Below are 19,768 nucleotides of genomic sequence, written 5' to 3' on the forward strand. Positions count from 1 at the left end.
CATAAGCACTACTTACTCTTATACTCTCTACGATTACCCTGTCCTCTATTGGTCCTTAAATTCAGTTTCCCTATATTACTCTAGCATGTCCAAAGGTCAGTCAATGGTTTCCTCTCCAGTCCAGCTGGTGAATATGGGAATTTTGAGGCAATGTTACAACTGTCTCATGTACATGGACAACCCTCTCCTCCTCCAAACAGGTTCAAATATATGTGAGAGATGCAACTATTTAGCCAAACTGAAGGCTGAGCTCTCTCATCTCAAAACTGGTGTAACCAGTCAGGAGGAGAAGGTAACCTCACACAACACAATTCCAGTATCACATAGTCCCACCACATCAGCTAACCAAACACATAAATACACAAAAACATACTCGGAGGCTCTAAATAAGAATCTACCTAAGCAACAGAGACCTCCAAAGCAGGCATCCAAGCAAACGCTACCTCAAAACAAAACACGCACAACACATAACCCACAAAGTCAGTGTGCCAATAAGCCACAGCCCTTAAGGCTGAATAACACACCTGATACTCTTGTAATAGGTGACTCTTTTGTCAGACACACTGATGTCCCACTCACCAGGCTGAATAAAGAGAAGGTCACGGTGAGCTGCCTGTCGGGTGCTAGGATCCGCCACATAACGCATGCACTCAGGTCACTCCAAAGCAAATACAAATATGACTCAGTCATTGTACATGCTGGTGTGAATGACCTGAGACGTACCTCCCTGGACTACATGAAAAGAGACATAGAGGAGCTCTCTGATCATGTAGCCCAGGCTGGTATGACCCTGACCTTGAGCAGCATCTTACCCTCACCTAGAATGATGCCACAGTACAAAGACAAAATGATCGATTTTAACAATTGGCTAAAATTTTGGTGTCATTCAAAGGGCATCCAGTGTCTGTCAGTCTGGGATGACATGCTCGACAAGCCACGTTGCTTCGCTAGGGACGGCTTGCACCTATCACCACTGGGCTTTTGGATATTGGCAAAGGCTCTTGCCACCCCCAAAGTGCCTTTTTTAGGCAAGGCTCAAAAGTCAAACCCACCCCCATAGACAGCACAAGGAACAAGAAACTAAGGGTAATGCTGCTAAACGCCAGAAGTCTTAACCTCAAGATGCACGCACTCAGTATGGAGAACATCGATATCTGTGCAGTGACAGAAACCTGGTTCAAGGCTCCAGAGAGCACCCCAGCACTACCAGGCTATACCTCATATCATGCTTTTCGGCCCAAAACCAGGACCAAACCACAAAGGAGGGAGTTTCCATATTTATCAAGGATATCCACACCTCCAGGTTAGTGGCATTGCACAAAGTATCGGAGACCATCCATGTGCAACTAACAGTGGGCAGGACTGCTTTTCAGTTTATAGCATCCTACAGACCACCCTCTCAAAGTCAGGAATCACACTCGGCTTTCCTGAAAACATTGGAGAACATGAAGATCTCTCCGAACACCATTATATTGGGCGACTTCAACTACCCAAACATTGACTGGGAGCATTACTCAAGCCCCAGCACCTTAGCCCAAAGGTTCCTGGAAATTAAAAACTCAAATGCTATGGAACAACTAGTCACCACTCCCACAAGAGGGGACAACATACTAGACCTGATCATTACCAACATGGGGACTCTGTGATCCACACCAGAAGTATTTCCCTCATTGGTAAGATCAGACCATAAATTAATTTCACTGGATGTCCACATCCCGACCCCACCTCCAGCCCAGAAAACCTCAGTGAAAAACTTCTCAAAAGTGAACTTCTCGCTTCTCAAAACCGAAGTGGAATCCTTAAAGGCCCCAGGGCCAGTGGAAACTACAGCCCAAACTGCAGAATCCTATATAAACACATTCTACGGACATCTCCAGGAATGCATGGATCATGCTATCCCAAACAAAACCAAGACCCAATCATCCAAAGACAGGCGTCCAGTCTGGTGGACCCCTGCCATAAATAAACTGTACAACAGAAGGAGGAAGCTGCTACATGATAGAGCAAAATCCCTAATAGGGAAGGCATCTCTGATCAGTACTAGCAAAAAATTAACGATCCCTCATAAAATCCTCCAAGGCCAGCTTCGAGAGAAAAATTGCACAGGACACCAAAGACAATCATGAGGCTTTTTTCAGTTTTGTTAGAAACCTGGGATGCAACTCCCAGACTTGTTCTGAGTTGATTCTAAATGACAAAAAATACACTGAACCCACAGGCATCGCCAATATCCTGGCAGACAGGTTCAGTGCAAACTTCTCCACCCCTTCCCCCCCAAAAGAGCAAGTATCTATCCCGGCAGAGGGCTGCCTCCCAAACATCTCTGATGCTCAGGTGAAGGCTGTACTTTCCAAAGCAAAAAACACTGCTTCCATGGGACCAGATGGCGTCCCAGGTTGCGTCCTACATGAACTCCAAGAGGAATTAATCCCTCAAATAAAACAGCTATACAATCTCAGCCTCACTACAGGATATGTGCCCACAGAATTGGGTACAGCAACAGTTGTCCCACTCCACAAAGGTGGAGCCTCTACGGACCCTGGAAACTATCGCCCCATAAGCCTGACTAGCTTAGTCTGCAAGGCTATGGAGAGGATCATCATGGAGCTCATAAACAAAGACATTGGGGACCTACAGACACTAGATCCTACCCAGTTTGGCTTTGTCAAGGGCAGATCCTGCCTTTTGAACCTGGTTGACTTCTTCGAAACAGTCACCAAAGCCATAGATGAAGGGAAGGTAGTCCACACAGCCTATCTGGACCTTGCAAAGGCATTTGACACAGTACCCCACTCGGGCATCATAGATAAGCTATCCAGCTTAAATATAAACCCCTATGTCACAAGATGGGTCGCAAACTGGCTCAAAGACAGAACCCACAGAGTGAGAGTTGCTGGAGCCATGTCCAACTCGAAACCGGTCACAAGTGGCATCCCACAGGGTTCTGTCCTGGGACCACTCTTGTTCGGTATATACTTTTCCGAGGTACAGGCAAACGTAGGAGGACTATGGCTCACCAAGTTCGCAGATGACTGCAAACTGGGCGCCATAATCAACTCTCCAGCTGACACAAACATCCTTCAAAAAGGTCTCACAGAGACAGATAACTGGTGCCAGCGCCATGGTTTAAAGCTAAATGCCAAAAAATGTATAGTCATACCGTTTGGCAAAAACAATGTGCCCACAAATTACCACATAGGCGGAAACCCATTAAGTACAGAGAAAGTTATTAGGGATCTGGGTCCCAAGTTGATAGCAATCTCTCCTTTGAAAACCACATTGCCAAAGTGGTTAGAAAGACCTTCGATATAGCCCACCTCATCACGAAGGGTTTCACATCTAGATCAAGAAAGGTAATCGTGCCCCTTTATTCATCCCTCATCAGGCCCATCATAGAATACAATGCCCCTTTTGGGATGTACCTTACCTGATACCTGCAGCAATTAGAAAGACCCCAAAAGTATATCACCAAGAGGATCAAGGGTCTCAAACAGATGCCATATGCTGCTCGGTTAAAAAAACTCCAGCTCTACTCAGTTGCATGCCACCTACTTTGAGGCGATCTATGCCTGACATGCAAAGCTATGTCAAATACAGAATTAATGGGCATGCTCCACCTCAGTAAATCTAAATCCCTTAGAGCCACACGCTCGAGGGACTTGAACCTCAGCACAGAAATAAATAGAACTTGCTGGAGGGGCAGGTTCATAACCCAGAGGCTCCCTTCGCTCTGGAATAGAATTCCAGTTAATGTGAGGCAGAGCACCTCACTGAATCTCTTCAAGAAGAATCTCGATAGGTGGATGGGGATCGTAGGTTTGTCCCAGGGATTACTCCCGTGTCACTATTGGACAGAGGCACAGTAAACTAAACCTTAAAAAGGGCACAGTATACTCAAATCAAGGGGTGGCGTAAGCCATACAGAATCAGGCTAGGCTTATAATTGCCCCAGGACAGATAGCCTAGTATGAACCTATGAACCTAAGATGAAGAATCCTAAGGACTGACACCACATCTTCTTTAACATTCAAAGATATCTCTGGTTATAGTAACAGTGTTTTGTCAAGTAGCAGGCTTCTTAGTTTAATTAAATGTTTTACCACTGACATAGTGCCCTTGACATAGTTAAGCCCTGCTGGTGGGCATTCTCTCCACTGAAACTGACATCATAGTTGGTTTTTAGGCACCCACAATTCCTGCAGCAGCGGGGTGCCCCCAATCTTCCTTGACTGTGTGGGGGCCCTCCCACTACTGGAGGTATTGTGGATGCCTGCCTGTTGGGAGAAAATGAGTAGAAGCAACAACAACAGAAGGGTCATTCATGTTCCAGTTATGCATGCTTTCCTAAACAGGATGACCAGTCTCCGTGCTTGCATGGGATTTAACATCTTCAGGGATGGTTTTCTCTTTTAGGAGTTTTATAAATGCTGTAATGCTGAGCTGCTTTCTTCAATTTTGGGAAACGCCAAAAATAATGGCAGAATAAATGTTTAAAATAAGGAACACATTTAAATATTACTACAGTTCAGTTAAAAAGTTAATAGAATGGCATGTTTTGCATCAACATCATTTTTGTGACAGTAAAAAGTATGAAACTCTAATATCTGGCATTTCTGACTGACTGCAATCTTAAATGATTTACCAGCAAATCAAAACTTGTACAAGGGACAGGTCAAAAATATGAGGTAAAATCAGGGACATTCTGTGACATCATGAGCAGTAGCAGGTGTGTATTACTGCTGATGACTGCTACACAACAGTCACTTATCTGCCGTGGCAGTACTAGTGCTGCACAATATACTGCTATTTGCAGAAAGCAGTGTAAAACTAATATTACTGGCTTATGCTTATGTGTACCTGTGTGTGCGTGTGTGTGTGTGTGGGGGGTGCATTGTAAGAGTCCATCCATCCCAATTTAACATGGGGTTGGGGTGTTACTTCAGCAGTGACAATCATCTCCATCCAAGGTTTACACCGCCAGGTGGCTAGCTCTGCCACTGTAGTTCATCCGTACCATTCACTCACACATGTTCACTTGCACCTACAACCAATTTAGAGTGTCCAGTCCACCTACCACATGTCTTTGCAATGTTGAAGTAAAACTGAGCACCCTGAGGAAACCCATGTGACCGCAGGTAGGCCATGCAGATTCCACACAGAAGGTACCCCAGCCGAGAATTGAATCAGAGAACCTGTTGCTGTGAAGAGACCATGCTCAGAGTAGCATGCTGAAAATAAATTCTTTCACGTTAACACAAACGTCAAAGGCACTGCAGTTAGGCATGTGTCTGAGGGGAGCATGGTTGCAGCATATTTAGGAGTAACATGTTCAGCATAATTTCTTTCACTAAACATCACACCGTACACTTTACATATGCTAAGTGGCTGCCTTTGATAGTTTGGCAGGAAGAGGGTGTGTCTGCAAGCAACTACTTATTGCCAATGGCTCATTGAATAAACTGCCATTTCACAGTACTCTGTGTGTGTGTGTGTGTGTGTGTGTGTGTGTGTGTGTGTGTGTGTGTGTGTGTGTGTGTGTGTGTGTGTGTGTGTGTGTGTGTGTGTGTGTGTGTGTGTGTGTGTGTGTGTGTGAGTGTGTGTGTGTGTGTGTGTGTGTGTGTGTGTGTGTGTGTGTGTGTGCACGTGTGTGTATGTGTGTGTGCACTGCGTGTGTGTTTGTGCACGTGCGTGTCTGTGTGTGTAAAAATGTATCTGTTCTGGGTAGAAGTATGTCTTTTAAAAATAAGGCAGAAAATACATCACAGAATATTCAGACCCTTGGAGCTTCTACTGGGGTCTTGTTGTTCCTACACCCCGACTGTATAAATGTATTTCAGCATAGACTTTAGTGATGGAATGAATTACATTTTTATATTCTTGCTGTATCCTTGAATGCTGTTATTGGAATGTTGTTAAAGACACAACCCCGGCATTGATGTAGAAACTATCCTTCTAGCATTAGCCTTGATGTGTAGAACCCTTCAGTGAGACAAAGGTAATAGGTGTACTATACTGGTTATCTCTGAATGGAGAAGGATGCCAGTCAGCTTCGGTAGATCATTTATTTACCTGGCACAACAGTTCGGTAACTTACTGGTTAGTTTGATTCAAGTTTAACTAGCATTGTGATACTGCTGACTAGTTGGTGTGTTGTTTTTTTTTCTAATTCAGTTTATAACCAATTATTTTAATTAGTGTAGTGTTGTTTTATTTCATAATTTGCCATTTTGCTGTATTTTGGATTTTATTGCTTACATTTTTTAAATTTTATTTAGTTTTAATTGTACATTGCTTTGTTTACTTTGAAAATGGTGTCTGCTTGGAATTTGGCGTGCCATTTCCTGGTAATTGATATTTTTGGATAAACTTTGTGCATTGTGATGTCAGAAAAATAAACAATAGTAACTGTTACATGTTCAAAGCATTATGGGAAAGACTTCATATGTGAGGATTTAAAATATACTTGTGACTGTGAGTTCAGCAGCTTTCCTTTAAGAATTATATTTTAATAGCATGTTTATTAATAGGCAGACAACCAAAACTAGTTAGAAATTAAGAGTTTATGTGCAAACCATGACTTCAGAAGTTGGATGGGAACGGTAGGGAATCTGTTTTAGACTGAGTCTTGGTGAACTCTTGATAAATTAGCTATTACATGTGAAGCTTTCTTTGAGTGTTGGAGTGCTGTTAAACTCGAGAAGGCAATTTCAGACTTTTTGTATTGCCAAGTTAAGTCTGAGTACAAGGTAGAATTACACAGGCAGTTGCTACATGGATCATGTTTCATTGCCCTTTATAGGAGGTGTGATAAGTCCTGTTTGTGAATTTGTGGAACAAGGTTCATGTTTGTCTCCAGAATTTCTCACTGAAATTTAGTTAACCAAATATGAGATACAGGTCTGCTGTATGATGCAGAGGCTGACTGCAGATTAGAGATAAGGAGAGGAAGCTGGCCTCGATGCATGAACACAGTCTGTTGGATTACAAGAGCTGATTCTTGCTCCTGTTTGAAAGGCAGAACTTTTTCCTACCAGGTTGTGTTTATGCTGCAGCTTGGAACAGGTGCATAGAAGCATGCACCTATGTCTTGGTATTGTAGGCCCTGCTGTGCTGCAGTGTCTTGCTTGACCATTAGAGGTATAGAATAAGGCAAGCTAGATATGTAGTTCAGCCATGGGTAACGTCCTGCCAGTCTGTTGACCGTCTTCCTTTTATGCCAGTCAAACAAAGGTCTGTATAATGCAAATTATAGTTGGAAAGGGAGAGGGCCCCCACAAGGTGATGTAGGTTATTAAGGAAGCTGATGAAAAAGAAGGAAAAAAGGACAGAGTTAACAGAAAAGACTGGTTGAGATTGATAATAAAAGTCTGTGGAGGACCAAAAAAAAGTAACATAAGTAAGTGATCTAAACACAAGATAAAAGTTATACTTTTAATTTTAGGTCCAAAACAATTCTTGTGATAAGTTATTTTCAGTTTTCATGACTGTAGTGTACACCTCAATTCACTTTCCTTATAAGCAAAGCTCTGTTAGGACACCACAGCATGATGCATTTGGAAAAGATAATAGTCTGATGTGCTATAACAAAAAAGGAATTTACAGTAAACATTTGACAGTTTATGAGCATTTGCTTTTTCACATTTTTTTAGGAAAGTACAAAGTTTCCAAGGGCATTATTTCTCCTGTGGGTGATGCTTACAAAAAGAAAGGTTTGATACAGGCCCATCATAGAGTCGCAATGACAAAGTACGCAACAAAGAGTTCTGACTGGATAACAGTGGACACTTGGGAAAGTGAGCAAAATGAATGGCAGGAGACCGAGAAGGTTTTAAGGTGCAGTATGCCTGCTAATTTTTTTCCTTGTTGTAATAACAAAAAACAGTTCCATTAAATGTCTTTTGTAGTCCTTCAAAATGTTGAGCTTCCCATAACATACATCCAGCTCATACAGTCACAGGAAGTAATATGCATTGAAGAAACGTGTGGCATTAAATGTGTAGTATAGTGCAACAGAGAGTGAAGGCTTTGAGTTGCCTTTGAACTTCATCATGTAGACTTTAGTTCCATTAATCTCTATATACTGTGTGCACCACTCCAGAAAAGAAACATTTGTTCCTAATGATTCTTAACCAGTGGAGTATTTGAATAAAACTAAACAAAGTGCCCATTTAGAGTAATGCCCCTGTAAATTTTTGTTAGAAAAGATATTCATTTACTATTCTTCAGAGTTTACCTGCTAACCTATGTTTTTTTTTACTCTGTGGTGGATCATTGTCCAATACTACAGGGATTTACCTGATTTTTTTTTATTCCTGTCCATGACATTGTTTGGGAAAGATTAAATGAGAGTTAGAGGGCTTAGGCAGAGCTGAAACATCCATATGAAACATCATTAACAAACATTCATTGAAAAGAAATATGCACTAACGTGTCAGTACATTGATCAAACTGTTTTTACCGTAAATCTTTCATTCCTTTGAGTGTGAGGAATTTAGTGTAACTACAGTATCTTATTTATGCTAACCTTCTTAATACTGGCTTGAGTTTGGGCTGCTACAAGAAGTCCATCACTGTGAACACCATGAACTGTCAGCTTTTGAGATGAATGGCCATTAAGATGATAGTCCATCTCCAGATCCGTGCTTATACACACAATTTGTTCCACAAACTTGATTATGTGTAATTTTCCATAGAAATCCTAGGAAGTTCAAGGCTGTTGTGTCTTGCAACCATTATGCCTTGCCTGTACCCACCCTAAACTGTATTTCCCCTGTCAAGGAGGTCTAGGCCAGCTAAGCCCAGTGTGAATTTATGAGCATCCATCTAATTGTCCAGGTCCTGTTTCAAGGTAGTGCATCACACTGCTTTGACTGTACGGGGAAGCTCGTTCCAGAGGTAAGGGAGACGCTAAGTAATAAATGTCTCTCTCCACCTTCTTTTATTGATCTGCTCAAGTAGGTTTAGACCCTTTGTTCATATCTGTGGGACTGTTTGATTTGTGAAGGCACAAGGTATCCTGAACTACTTTGTCCCTGATTGCTTGGAATGCAAAGCATGGGTCTCCTGTGAGGAGCTTGTAAGATGTAACATGCAAAAAAGAGCAACAATGCTTGAATTTTTTTTGGTAAGTTAGGGATTTTAGACCTTTGATCCTCTTTATTAGGAACATTTGGGATCTTTCCAGCTGTCTGATATGTCTGATGAGGTACATGTCCCTGCTGTGCCACTAGTGGAATGTGCTGTTGAGCAGGAGCCTAACTGAAAACATGATGCCTAACACTTGAAAGGAAGATTGTAATGATGTGGCAACAAACATGATTCATTTAGGGGATGAAGCAAAGGAAAAAAGTGGGCAGTTATTGATTTTTAGGGGGCATTTGCCTACAGTTTCAAGTAGCTGACCAGCACCTTCAAGGTCAACTGCTTTCTAGTTAATCTGTGAAACTGTTTCAGGTAGACTGCCCTTTTCTGTTTGATGGACTGGTTGGTTGTTGCAGCAGTTAACGTACCCTATTTCTTCCGTCATGGCCTGTGATGTATTTCATTTGTGTGTGCAACCTTTGAGTAGATTATACTTCATTGGAGGAATGAGAAACTATTAAAACCAGGATATTCTACCATTCCCCAGGATTTTTGTACTCTGCACTGGAATTTTCTGTAAACTGAGGAAAACTTGTATCCAAAGTGTCTGTCTTTCTCAGGTGATTTCAGACAGAGGTATTATTCACATACCATTGACTCCTTTACATCAGCTGTGGGACCTAGAATGTGTCAGATTAGTCTTCAGTGGCTAAGACTCGCATTCCTCATATCTTATATAACTGACTTCCTGCTGTGCAGGAAGACCCGTATTCCACCCTGAGTGATGGTATTTCACATAGAGGACCAGATGCTGCTGAAACACTCCGATACAGTTTTCAGTGAGGCTTTCCAAATTTCTACATTCCCCAGATGATATTTTGCTTTTCCAAGTTTTTTTTTCTTCTTTTCATTCTATCCTTCCACTTAATGCCACTGCAAGCTGTTATTTTTGAATGCTTACTTTACTAATTTCGATTATTCGTGTAGTAGACTTGAGTGAATCTGCTTTCCATGAATAGGTTGTCATCCTGGCGACGTATGTTAAGACAGACTGAATCCTGCATCCCTTTTTCAGCTATGACTTTGTTACACAAAGGTAGTTAAATTAACGTTACAGGAATACATAGTCATTAAGATTCCTGTTTCAGAGAAAGTTGCATTTCCTGCTTTGCTGAAAGGAAGTAGACTTGTTTGTTCACACAGTTATATTCAGTATTTGTGGGGAGATGATTCACAACTTTTGGCATAAAGTAGTGGAATATTGGTAAGAACCATTTATTTTCTCATCATATTTTAGCACTTGGGGGCACACAACCTCCGTAAAGCACATACTTTAGTTATCACCTGAGACTTTGCAGTTGAAGAAACCATTTTTTTCGTCCAGTAGGCACAGGATTGATTCTGTGGTGTAGAAGATGAATTGTGCTGTTTAAGTACAAGTTTATAGGTTCGTATTTAAGTGCCATGCTAGTTGCCTTTGTGGGTCATTTTAATCCTAGCCAATGTCCCTTTTGGTACTTGAAATAACCTATCCCATTTGGTGTTAGTTGATAATTATATATTATATTACTCCTAGTGAGAGTAACTGGGATCTTACTGTAGATGATTTGAAGGGATGCATGCTTGGGATAAAGCATTTAGGAGCTTTCTCTGTCCATTAGTAGTACAGACGGAAGTTGTGGTAAATTTTCTGTTTCCCATCCATAGATCCAAGTTATTGTTGAATATAGACAGTGATGAGCTTTGTTTTACATGGATGGGGAGTCTGTTCTAGAGCAGTGTATCCTCTGTGGTATATACATGTTCCTCCAAACCATTTTCTTGATGTTGCAGAAGAGGTTTATATTCATGGTTTGACTATTTCTGATGCCATTTGATTTACTGATGCACAGGAGGTCCATCAGTATTGTATCTATGCATTGTAATACTGGAGCTTCTCTCCTCGGATCTCTGCTGAAAAAGGGCTTTGCCCAGTCAGACCAACCCAGTTAACAGGGTGGCCTAATGGTTAAGGTGCTTGCCTTACAAACACAAGATGCAGGGTTTGAGTCTCACAAGGGATAATTGGCTAGGCTTAAAATGGCTCTCAAGGGCAGTTAGCTTAGTACTAATCTATGAACCTATGAACCTAAATAAATAAATATTGATTTGGGGAGGGGGACTACTTTGTAGTAAGAAACAGGTCACCTCTTAGCAGTCTGTAGGATACCGAATATAGTGACAGGGCTTTGAAACAGTTCGTACAGGGCGTATTATTTAGACCTTTCATCCTTTTAATAAGGTATCTCTGTGGGCATTCCATTTGTTGCATGTGTCTGGACAGATGCATGCCAAAAGGACCATTATATTCTATGATTTGTGTCATGAGGACTGTGTAAAGGAGAACATTGACATCTCCAGTTCTAGTTATTAGTGTCCTGAGGACTGAGTAAAGGAGAACAGTGACATCTCCAGTTCTAGTGATTAGTGTCATGAGGACTGAGTAAAGGAGAACAATGACACCTCCAGTTCTAGTTATTAGTGTCCTGAGGACTGAGTAAAGGAGAACAATGACATCTCCAGTTCTAGTTATTAGTGTCATGAGGACTGAGTAAAGAACATTGACATCTCCAGTTCTAGTAATTAGTGTCTTGAGGACTGAGTAAAGAACAGTGGCATCTCCAGTTCTAGTTATTAGTGTCTTGAGGACTGAGTAAAGGAGAACAGTGACATCTCCAGTTCTAGTTATTAGTGTCCTGAGGACTGAGTAAAGAGAACATTGGCATCTCCAGTTCTAGTTATTAGTGTCATGAGGACTGAGTAAAGAGAACAGTGACATCTCCAGTTCTAGTTTTTAGTGTCATGAGGACTGAGTAAAGGAGAACATTGACATCTCCAGTTCTAGTTATTAGTGTCCTGAGGACTGAGTAAAGGAGAACAATGACATCTCCAGTTCTAGTTATTAGTGTCATGAGGACTGAGTAAAGAACATTGACATCTCCAGTTCTAGTTATTAGTGTCATGAGGACTGAGTAAAGGAGAACAATGACATCTCCAATTCTAGTTATTAGTGTCATGAGGACTGAGTAAAGAACATTGACATCTCCAGTTCTAGTTATTAGTGTCATGAGGACTGAGTAAAGGAGAACAATGACCTCTCCAGTTCTAGTTATTAGTGTCCTGAGGACTGAGTAAAGAGAACAGTGACATCTCCAGTCCTAGTTATTAGTCTCATGAGGACTGAGTAAAGAGAACAGTGACATCTCCAGTTCTAGTTATTAGTGTCCTGAGGACTGAGTAAAGGAGAACTAAGTGACATCTCCAGTTCTAGTTATTAGTGTCCTGAGGACTGAGTAAAGAGAACAGTGACATCTCCAGTTCTAGTTATTAGTGTCCTGAGGACTGTGTAAAGGAGAACATTGACATCTCCAGTTCTAGTTATTAGTGTCCTGAGGACTGAGTAAAGGAGAACAGTGACATCTCCAGTTCTAGTTATTAGTGTCCTGAGGACTGAGTAAAGAGAACATTGACATCTCCAGTTCTAGTTATTAGTGTCATGAGGACTGAGTAAAGAACAGTGACATCTCCAGTTCTAGTTATTAGTGTCCTGAGGACGGAGTAAAGGAGAACAATGACATCTCCAGTTCTAGTGATTAGTGTCATGAGGACTGAGTAAAGAACAGTGACATCTCCAGTTCTAGTTATTAGTGTCACAAGGACTGAGTAAAGGAGAACATTGACATCTCCAGTTCTAGTTATTAGTGTCACGAAGACTGAGTAAAGGAGAACAATGACATCTCCAGTTCTAGTTATTAGTGTCATGAGGACTGAGTAAAGGAGAACAATGACATCTCCAGTTCTAGTTATTAGTGTCATGAGGACTGAGTAAAGAACATTGACATCTCCAGTTCTAGTTATTAGTGTCCTGAGGACTGAGTAAAGGAGAACATTGACATCTCCAGTTCTAGTTATTAGTGTCCTGAGGACTGAGTAAAGGAGAACATTGACATCTCCAGTTCTAGTTATTAGTGTCCTGAGGACTGAGTAAAGAGAACAGTGGCATCTCCAGTCCTAGTTATTAGTGTCATGAGGACTGAGTAAAGAGAACAGTGACATCTCCAGTTCTAGTTATTAGTGTCCTGAGGACTGAGTAAAGAGAACATTGACATCTCCAGTTCTAGTTATTAGTGTCATGAGGACTGGAGATCTCCCCTGCTAGTTTTAAGGAGAACAGTGACATCTCCAGTTCTAGTTATTAGTGTCCTGAGGACTGAGTAAAGGAGAACAATGACATCTCCAGTTCTAGTTATTAGTGTCATGAGGACTGAGTAAAGAACATAGACATCTCCAGTTCTAGTGATTAGTGTCATGAGGACTGAGTAAAGGAGAACAATGACATCTCCAGTTCTAGTTATTAGTGTCATGAGGACTGAGTAAAGAACATTGATATCTCCAGTTCTAGTTATTAGTGTCATGAGGACTGAGTAAAAGAGAGCAGTGACATCTCCAGTTCTAGTTATTAGTGTCCTGAGGACTGAGTAAAGGAGAACAATGACATCTCCAGTTGTAGTTATTAGTGTCATGAGGACTGAGTAAAGGAGAACAGTGACATCTCCAGTTCTAGTTATTAGTGTCATGAGGACTGAGTAAAAGAGAGCAGTGACATCTCCAGTTCTAGTTATTAGTGTCCTGAGGACTGAGTAAAGGAGAACAGTGACATCTCCAGTTCTAGTTATTAGTGTCATGAGGACTGAGTAAAAGAGAGCAGTGACATCTCCAGTTCTAGTTATTAGTGTCCTGAGGACTGAGTAAAGAAGATTAACATCTCCAGTTCTAGTTATTAGTGTCCTGAGGACTGTGTAAAGGAGAACAATGACATCTCCAGTTCTAGTTATTAGTGTCATGAGGACTGAGTAAAGAACAGTGACATCTCCAGTTCTAGTGATTAGTGTCATGAGGACTGAGTAAAGAACAGTGACATCTCCAGTTCTAGGACTGAGTAAAGGAGAACATCTCCAGTTCTAGTTATTAGTGTCATGAGGACTGAGTAAAGGAGAACAATGACATCTCCAGTTCTAGTTATTAGTGTCCTGAGAACTGAGTAAAGAACAGTGACATCTCCAGTTCTAGTTATTAGTGTCCTGAGGACTGAGTAAAGGAGAACAATGACATCTCCAGTTCTAGTTATTAGTGTCCTGAGGACTGAGTAAAAGAGAGCAGTGACATCTCCAGTTCTAGTTATTAGTGTCACGAGGACTGAGTAAAGGTGAACAATGACATCTCCAGTTCTAGTTATTAGTGTCCTGAGGACTGAGTAAAGAACATTGACATCTCCAGTTCTACTGATTAGTGTCCTGAGTACTGAGTAAAGAACAGTGACATCTCCAGTTCTAGTTATTAGTGTCCTGAGGACTGAGTAAAGGAGAACAATGACATCTCCAGTTCTAGTTATTAGTGTCATGAGGACTGAGTAAAGGAGAACAGTGACATCTCCAGTTCTATTTATTAGTGTCATGAGGACTGAGTAAAGGAGAACAAGTGACATCTCCAGTTCTAGTTATTAGTGTCCTGAGGACTGAGTAAAGAGAACAGTGACATCTCCAGTTCTAGTTATTAGTGTCCTGAGGACTGTGTAAAGGAGAACATTGACATCTCCAGTTCTAGTTATTAGTGTCCTGAGGACTGAGTAAAGAGAACAGTGACATCTCCAGTTCTAGTTATTAGTGTCCTGAGGACTGAGTAAAGAGAACAGTGGCATCTCCAGTCATAGTTATTAGTGTCCTGAGGACTGAGTAAAGGAGAACAATGACATCTCCATTTCTAGTTATTAGTGTCATGAGGACTGAGTAAAGGAGAACAAGTGACATCTCCAGTTCTAATTATTAGTGTCCTGAGGACTGAGTAAAGAGAACAGTGGCATCTCCAGTCCTAGTTATTAGTGTCCTGAGGACTGAGTAAAGGAGAACAATGACATCTCCAGTCCTGAGGACTGAGTAAAGGAGAACAATGACATCTCCAGTTCTAGTTATTAGTGTCCTGAGGACTGAGTAAAGGAGAACAGTGACATCTCCAGTTCTAGTTATTAGTGTCATGGGGACTGAGTAAAGGAGAACAATGACATCTCCAGTTCTAGTTATTAGTGTCATGAGGACTGAGTAAATGAGAACAGTGACATCTCCAGTTCTAGTTATTAGTGTCCTGAGGACTGAGTAAAGGAGAACAATGACATCTCCAGTCCTGAGGACTGAGTAAAGGAGAACAGTGACATCTCCAGTTCTAGTTATTGGTGTCCTGAGGACTGAGTAAAGGAGAACAGTGACATCTCCAGTTCTAGTTATTAGTGTCCTGAGGACTGAGTAAAGAGAACAGTGGCATCTCCAGTCCTAGTTATTAGTGTCATGAGGACTGAGTAAAGGTGAATCTCCAGTTCTAGTTATTAGTGTCATGAGGACTGAGTAAAGAACAGTGACATCTCCAGTTCTAGTTATTAGTGTCCTGAGGACGGAGTAAAGGAGAACAATGACATCTCCAGTTCTAGTTATTAATGTCATGAGGACTGAGTAAAGGAGAACAATGACATCTCCAGTTCTAGTGATTAGTGTCATGAGGACTGAGTAAAGAACAATGACATCTCCAGGTCTAGTTCTTAGTGTCACGAGGACTGAGTAAAGGAGAACATCTCCAGTTCTAGTTATTAGTGTCACGAGGACTGAGTAAAGGAGAACAATGACATCTCCAGTTCTAGTTATTAGTGTCCTGAGAACTGAGTAAAGAACAGTGACATCTCCAGTTCTAGTTATTAGTGTCACGAGGACTGAGTAAAGGTGAACATTGACATCTCCAGTTCTAGTTATTAGTGTCCTGAGGACTGAGTAAAGGAGAACAATGACATCTCCAGTTCTAGTTATTAGTGTCCTGAGGACTGAGTAAAGAACAGTGACATCTCCAGTTCTAGTTATTAGTGTCCTGAGGACTGAGTAAAGGAGAACAATGAGATCTCCCGTTCTAGTTATTAGTGTCATGAGGACTGAGTAAAAGAGAGCAGTGACATCTCCAGTTCTAGTTATTAGTGTCCTGAGGACTGACTAAAGGAGAACAATGACATCTTCAGTTCTAGTTATTAGTGTCCTGAGGGCTGAGTAAAGGAGAACAATGACATCTCCAGTTCTAGTTATTAGTGTCATGAGGACTGAGTAAAGAACATAGACATCTCCAGTTCTAGTGATTAGTGTCATGAGGACTGAGTAAAGGAGAACAATGACATCTCCAGTTCTAGTTATTAGTGTCATGAGGACTGAGTAAAGAACATTGACATCTCCAGTTCTAGTTATTAGTGTCATGAGGACTGAGTAAAAGAGAGCAGTGACATCTCCAGTTCTAGTTATTAGTGTCCTGAGGACTGAGTAAAGGAGAACAATGACATCTTCAGTTCTAGTTATTAGTGTCCTGAGGACTGAGTAAAGGAGAACAGTGACATCTTCAGTTCTAGTTATTAGTGTCATGAGGACTGAGTAAACAACATTGACATCTCCAGTTCTAGTGATTAGTGTCATGAGGACTGAGTAAAGGAGAACATTGACATCTCCAGTTCTACTGATTAGTGTCATGAGGACTGAGTAAAGAACATTGACATCTCCAGTTCTAGTTATTAGTGTCATGAGGACTGAGTAAAGGAGAACAGTGACATCGCCAGTTCTAATGATTAGTGTCATGAGGACTGAGTAAAGAGAACAGTGACATCTCCAGTTCTAGTTATTAGTGTCATGAGGACTGAGTAAAGGAGAACAAGTGACATCTCCAGTTTTAGTTATTAGTGTCCTGAGGACTGAGTAAAGAGAACAGTGACATCTCCAGTTCTAGTTATTAGTGTCCTGAGGACTGTGTAAAGGAGAACATTGACATCTCCAGTTCTAGTTATTAGTGTCCTGAGGACTGAGTAAAGAGAACAGTGACATCTCTAGTTCTAGTTATTAGTGTCCTGAGGACTGAGTAAAGAGAACAGTGGCATCTCCAGTCCTAGTTATTAGTGTCCTGAGGACTGAGTAAAGGAGAACAATGACATCTCCAGTTCTAGTTATTAGTGTCATGAGGACTGAGTAAAGGAGAACAAGTGACATCTCCAGTTCTAGTTATTAGTGTCGTGAGGACTGAGTAAAGAGAACAGTGGCATCTCCAGTCCTAGTTATTAGTGTCCTGATGACTGAGTAAAGGAGAACAATGACATCTCCAGTTCTAGTTATTAGTGTCATGAGGACTGAGTAAAGAACAGTGACATCTCCAGTTCTAGTGATTAGTGTCATGAGGACTGAGTAAAGAACAGTGACATCTCCAGTTCTAGTTATTAGTGTCACGAGGACTGAGTAAAGGAGAACATCTCCAGTTCTAGTTATTAGTGTCACGAGGACTGAGTAAAGGAGAACAATGACATCTCCAGTTCTAGTTATTAGTGTCCTGAGAACTGAGTAAAGAACAGTGACATCTCCAGTTCTAGTTATTAGTGTCCTGAGGACTGAGTAAAGGAGAGCAATGACATCTCCAGTTCTAGTTATTAGTGTCATGAGGACTGAGTAAAAGAGAGCAGTGACATCTCCAGTTCTAGTTATTAGTGTCCTGAGGACTGAGTGAAGGAGAACAATGACATCTTCAGTTCTAGTTATTAGTGTCATGAGGACTGAGTAAAGAACATTGACATCTCCATTTCTAGTGATTAGTGTCATGAGGACTGAGTAAAGGAGAACAGTGACATCGCCAGTTCTAGTTATTAGTGTCCTGAGGACTGAGTAAAGGAGAGCAGTGACATCTCCAGTTCTAGTTATTAGTGTCATGAGGACTGAGTAAAGGAGAACAGTGACATCTCCAGTTCTAGTTATTAGTGTCATGAGGACTGAGTAAAGGAGAACAAGTGACATCTCCAGTTCTAGTTATTAGTGTCCTGAGGACTGAGTAAAGAGAACAGTGACATCTCCAGTTCTAGTTATTAGTGTCCTGAGGACTGTGTAAAGGAGAACATTGACATCTCCAGTTCTAGTTATTAGTGTCCTGAGGACTGAGTAAAGAGAACAGTGACATCTCCAGTTCTAGTTATTAGTGTCCTGTGGACTGAGTAAAGAGAACAGTGGCATCTCCAGTCCTAGTTATTAGTGTCCTGACGACTGAGTAAAGGAGAACAATGACATCTCCAGTTCTAGTTATTAGTGTCATGAGGACTGAGTAAAGGAGAACAAGTGACATCTCCAGTTCTAGTTATTAGTGTCCTGAGGACTGAGTAAAGAGAACAGTGGCATCTCCAGTCCTAGTTGTTAGTGTCCTGAGGACTGAGTAAAGGAGAACAATGACATCTCCAGTCCTGAGGACTGAGTAAAGGAGAACAATGACATCTCCAGTTCTAGTTATTAGTGTCCTGAGGACTGAGTAAAGGAGAACAGTGACATCTCCAGTTCTAGTTATTAGTGTCATGGGGACTGAGTAAATGAGAACAGTGACATCTCCAGTTCTAGTTATTAGTGTCCTGAGGACTGAGTAAAGGAGAACAATGACATCTCCAGTCCTGAGGACTGAGTAAAGGAGAACAGTGACATCTCCAGTTCTAGTTATTAGTGTCCTGAGGACTGAGTAAAGAGAACAGTGACATCTCCAGTTCTAGTTATTAGTGTCCTGAGGACTGAGTAAAGAGAACAGTGGCATCTCCAGTCCTAGTTATTAGTGTCCTGAGGACTGAGTAAAGGAGAACAATGACATCTCCAGTCCTGAGGACTGAGTAAAGGAGAACAATGACATCTCCAGTTCTAGTTATTAGTGTCCTGAGGACCGAGTAAAGGAGAGCAGTGACATCTCCAGTTCTAGTTATTAGTGTCATGAGGACTGTGTAAAGGAGAACAATGACATCTCCAGTTGTAGTTATTAGTGTCATGAGGACTGAGTAAAGGAGAACAGTGACATCTCCAGTTCTAGTTATTAGTGTCATGAGGACTGAGTAAAAGAGAGCAGTGACATCTCCAGTTCTAGTGATTAGTGTCATGAGGACTGTGTAAAGGAGAACAATGACATCTCCAGTTCTAGTTATTAGTGTCATGAGGACTGAGTAAAGAACAGTGACATCTCCAGTTCTAGTTATTAGTGTCCTGTGGACGGAGTAAAGGAGAACAATGACATCTCCAGTTCTAGTTATTAGTGTCATGAGGACTGAGTAAAGGAGAACAATGACATCTCCAGTTCTAGTGATTAGTGTCATGAGGACTGAGTAAAGAACAGTGACATCTCCAGTTCTAGTTATTAGTGTCACGAGGACTGAGTAAAGGAGAACATCTCCAGTTCTAGTTATTAGTGTCACGAGGACTGAGTAAAGGAGAACAATGACATCTCCAGTTCTAGTTATTAGTGTCCTGAGAACTGAGTAAAGAACAGTGACATCTCCAGTTCTAGTTATTAGTGTCACGAGGACTGAGTAAAGGTGAACATTGACATCTCCAGTTCTAGTTATTAGTGTCCTGAGGACTGAGTAAAGGAGAACAATGACATCTCCAGTTCTAGTTATTAGTGTCCTGAGGACTGAGTAAAGAACAGTGACATCTCCAGTTCTAGTTATTAGTGTCCGGAGGACTGAGTAAAGGAGAACAATGACATCTCCAGTTCTAGTTATTAGTGTCATGAGGACTGAGTAAAAGAGAGCAGTGACATCTCCAGTTCTAGTTATTAGTGTCCTGAGGAC

At 41.4% G+C, this 19,768-nt stretch overlaps 1 protein-coding gene across 7 annotated transcripts in view; it reads left to right on the forward strand.

Annotated features, from left to right (window-relative positions):
- NMNAT1 (nicotinamide nucleotide adenylyltransferase 1) overlaps positions 1-19,768 on the forward strand; it is an 842,176-nt gene that overhangs the window by 652,515 nt on the left and 169,893 nt on the right. For all 7 annotated transcript variants that reach the window (XM_044063136.1, XM_044063132.1, XM_044063139.1 and 4 more), the window contains one exon: positions 7,650-7,833. In XM_044063136.1, the coding sequence (XP_043919071.1) occupies positions 7,650-7,833 (184 nt within the window). The remainder of the gene's footprint in view (positions 1-7,649; positions 7,834-19,768) is intronic.

This window comes from Protopterus annectens, chromosome 2.part1 (assembly GCF_019279795.1).
Source record: "Protopterus annectens isolate FY-2018-M chromosome 2.part1, PAN1.0, whole genome shotgun sequence".
In the NCBI taxonomy this organism is placed as follows: Eukaryota; Metazoa; Chordata; order Ceratodontiformes; family Protopteridae; genus Protopterus; species Protopterus annectens.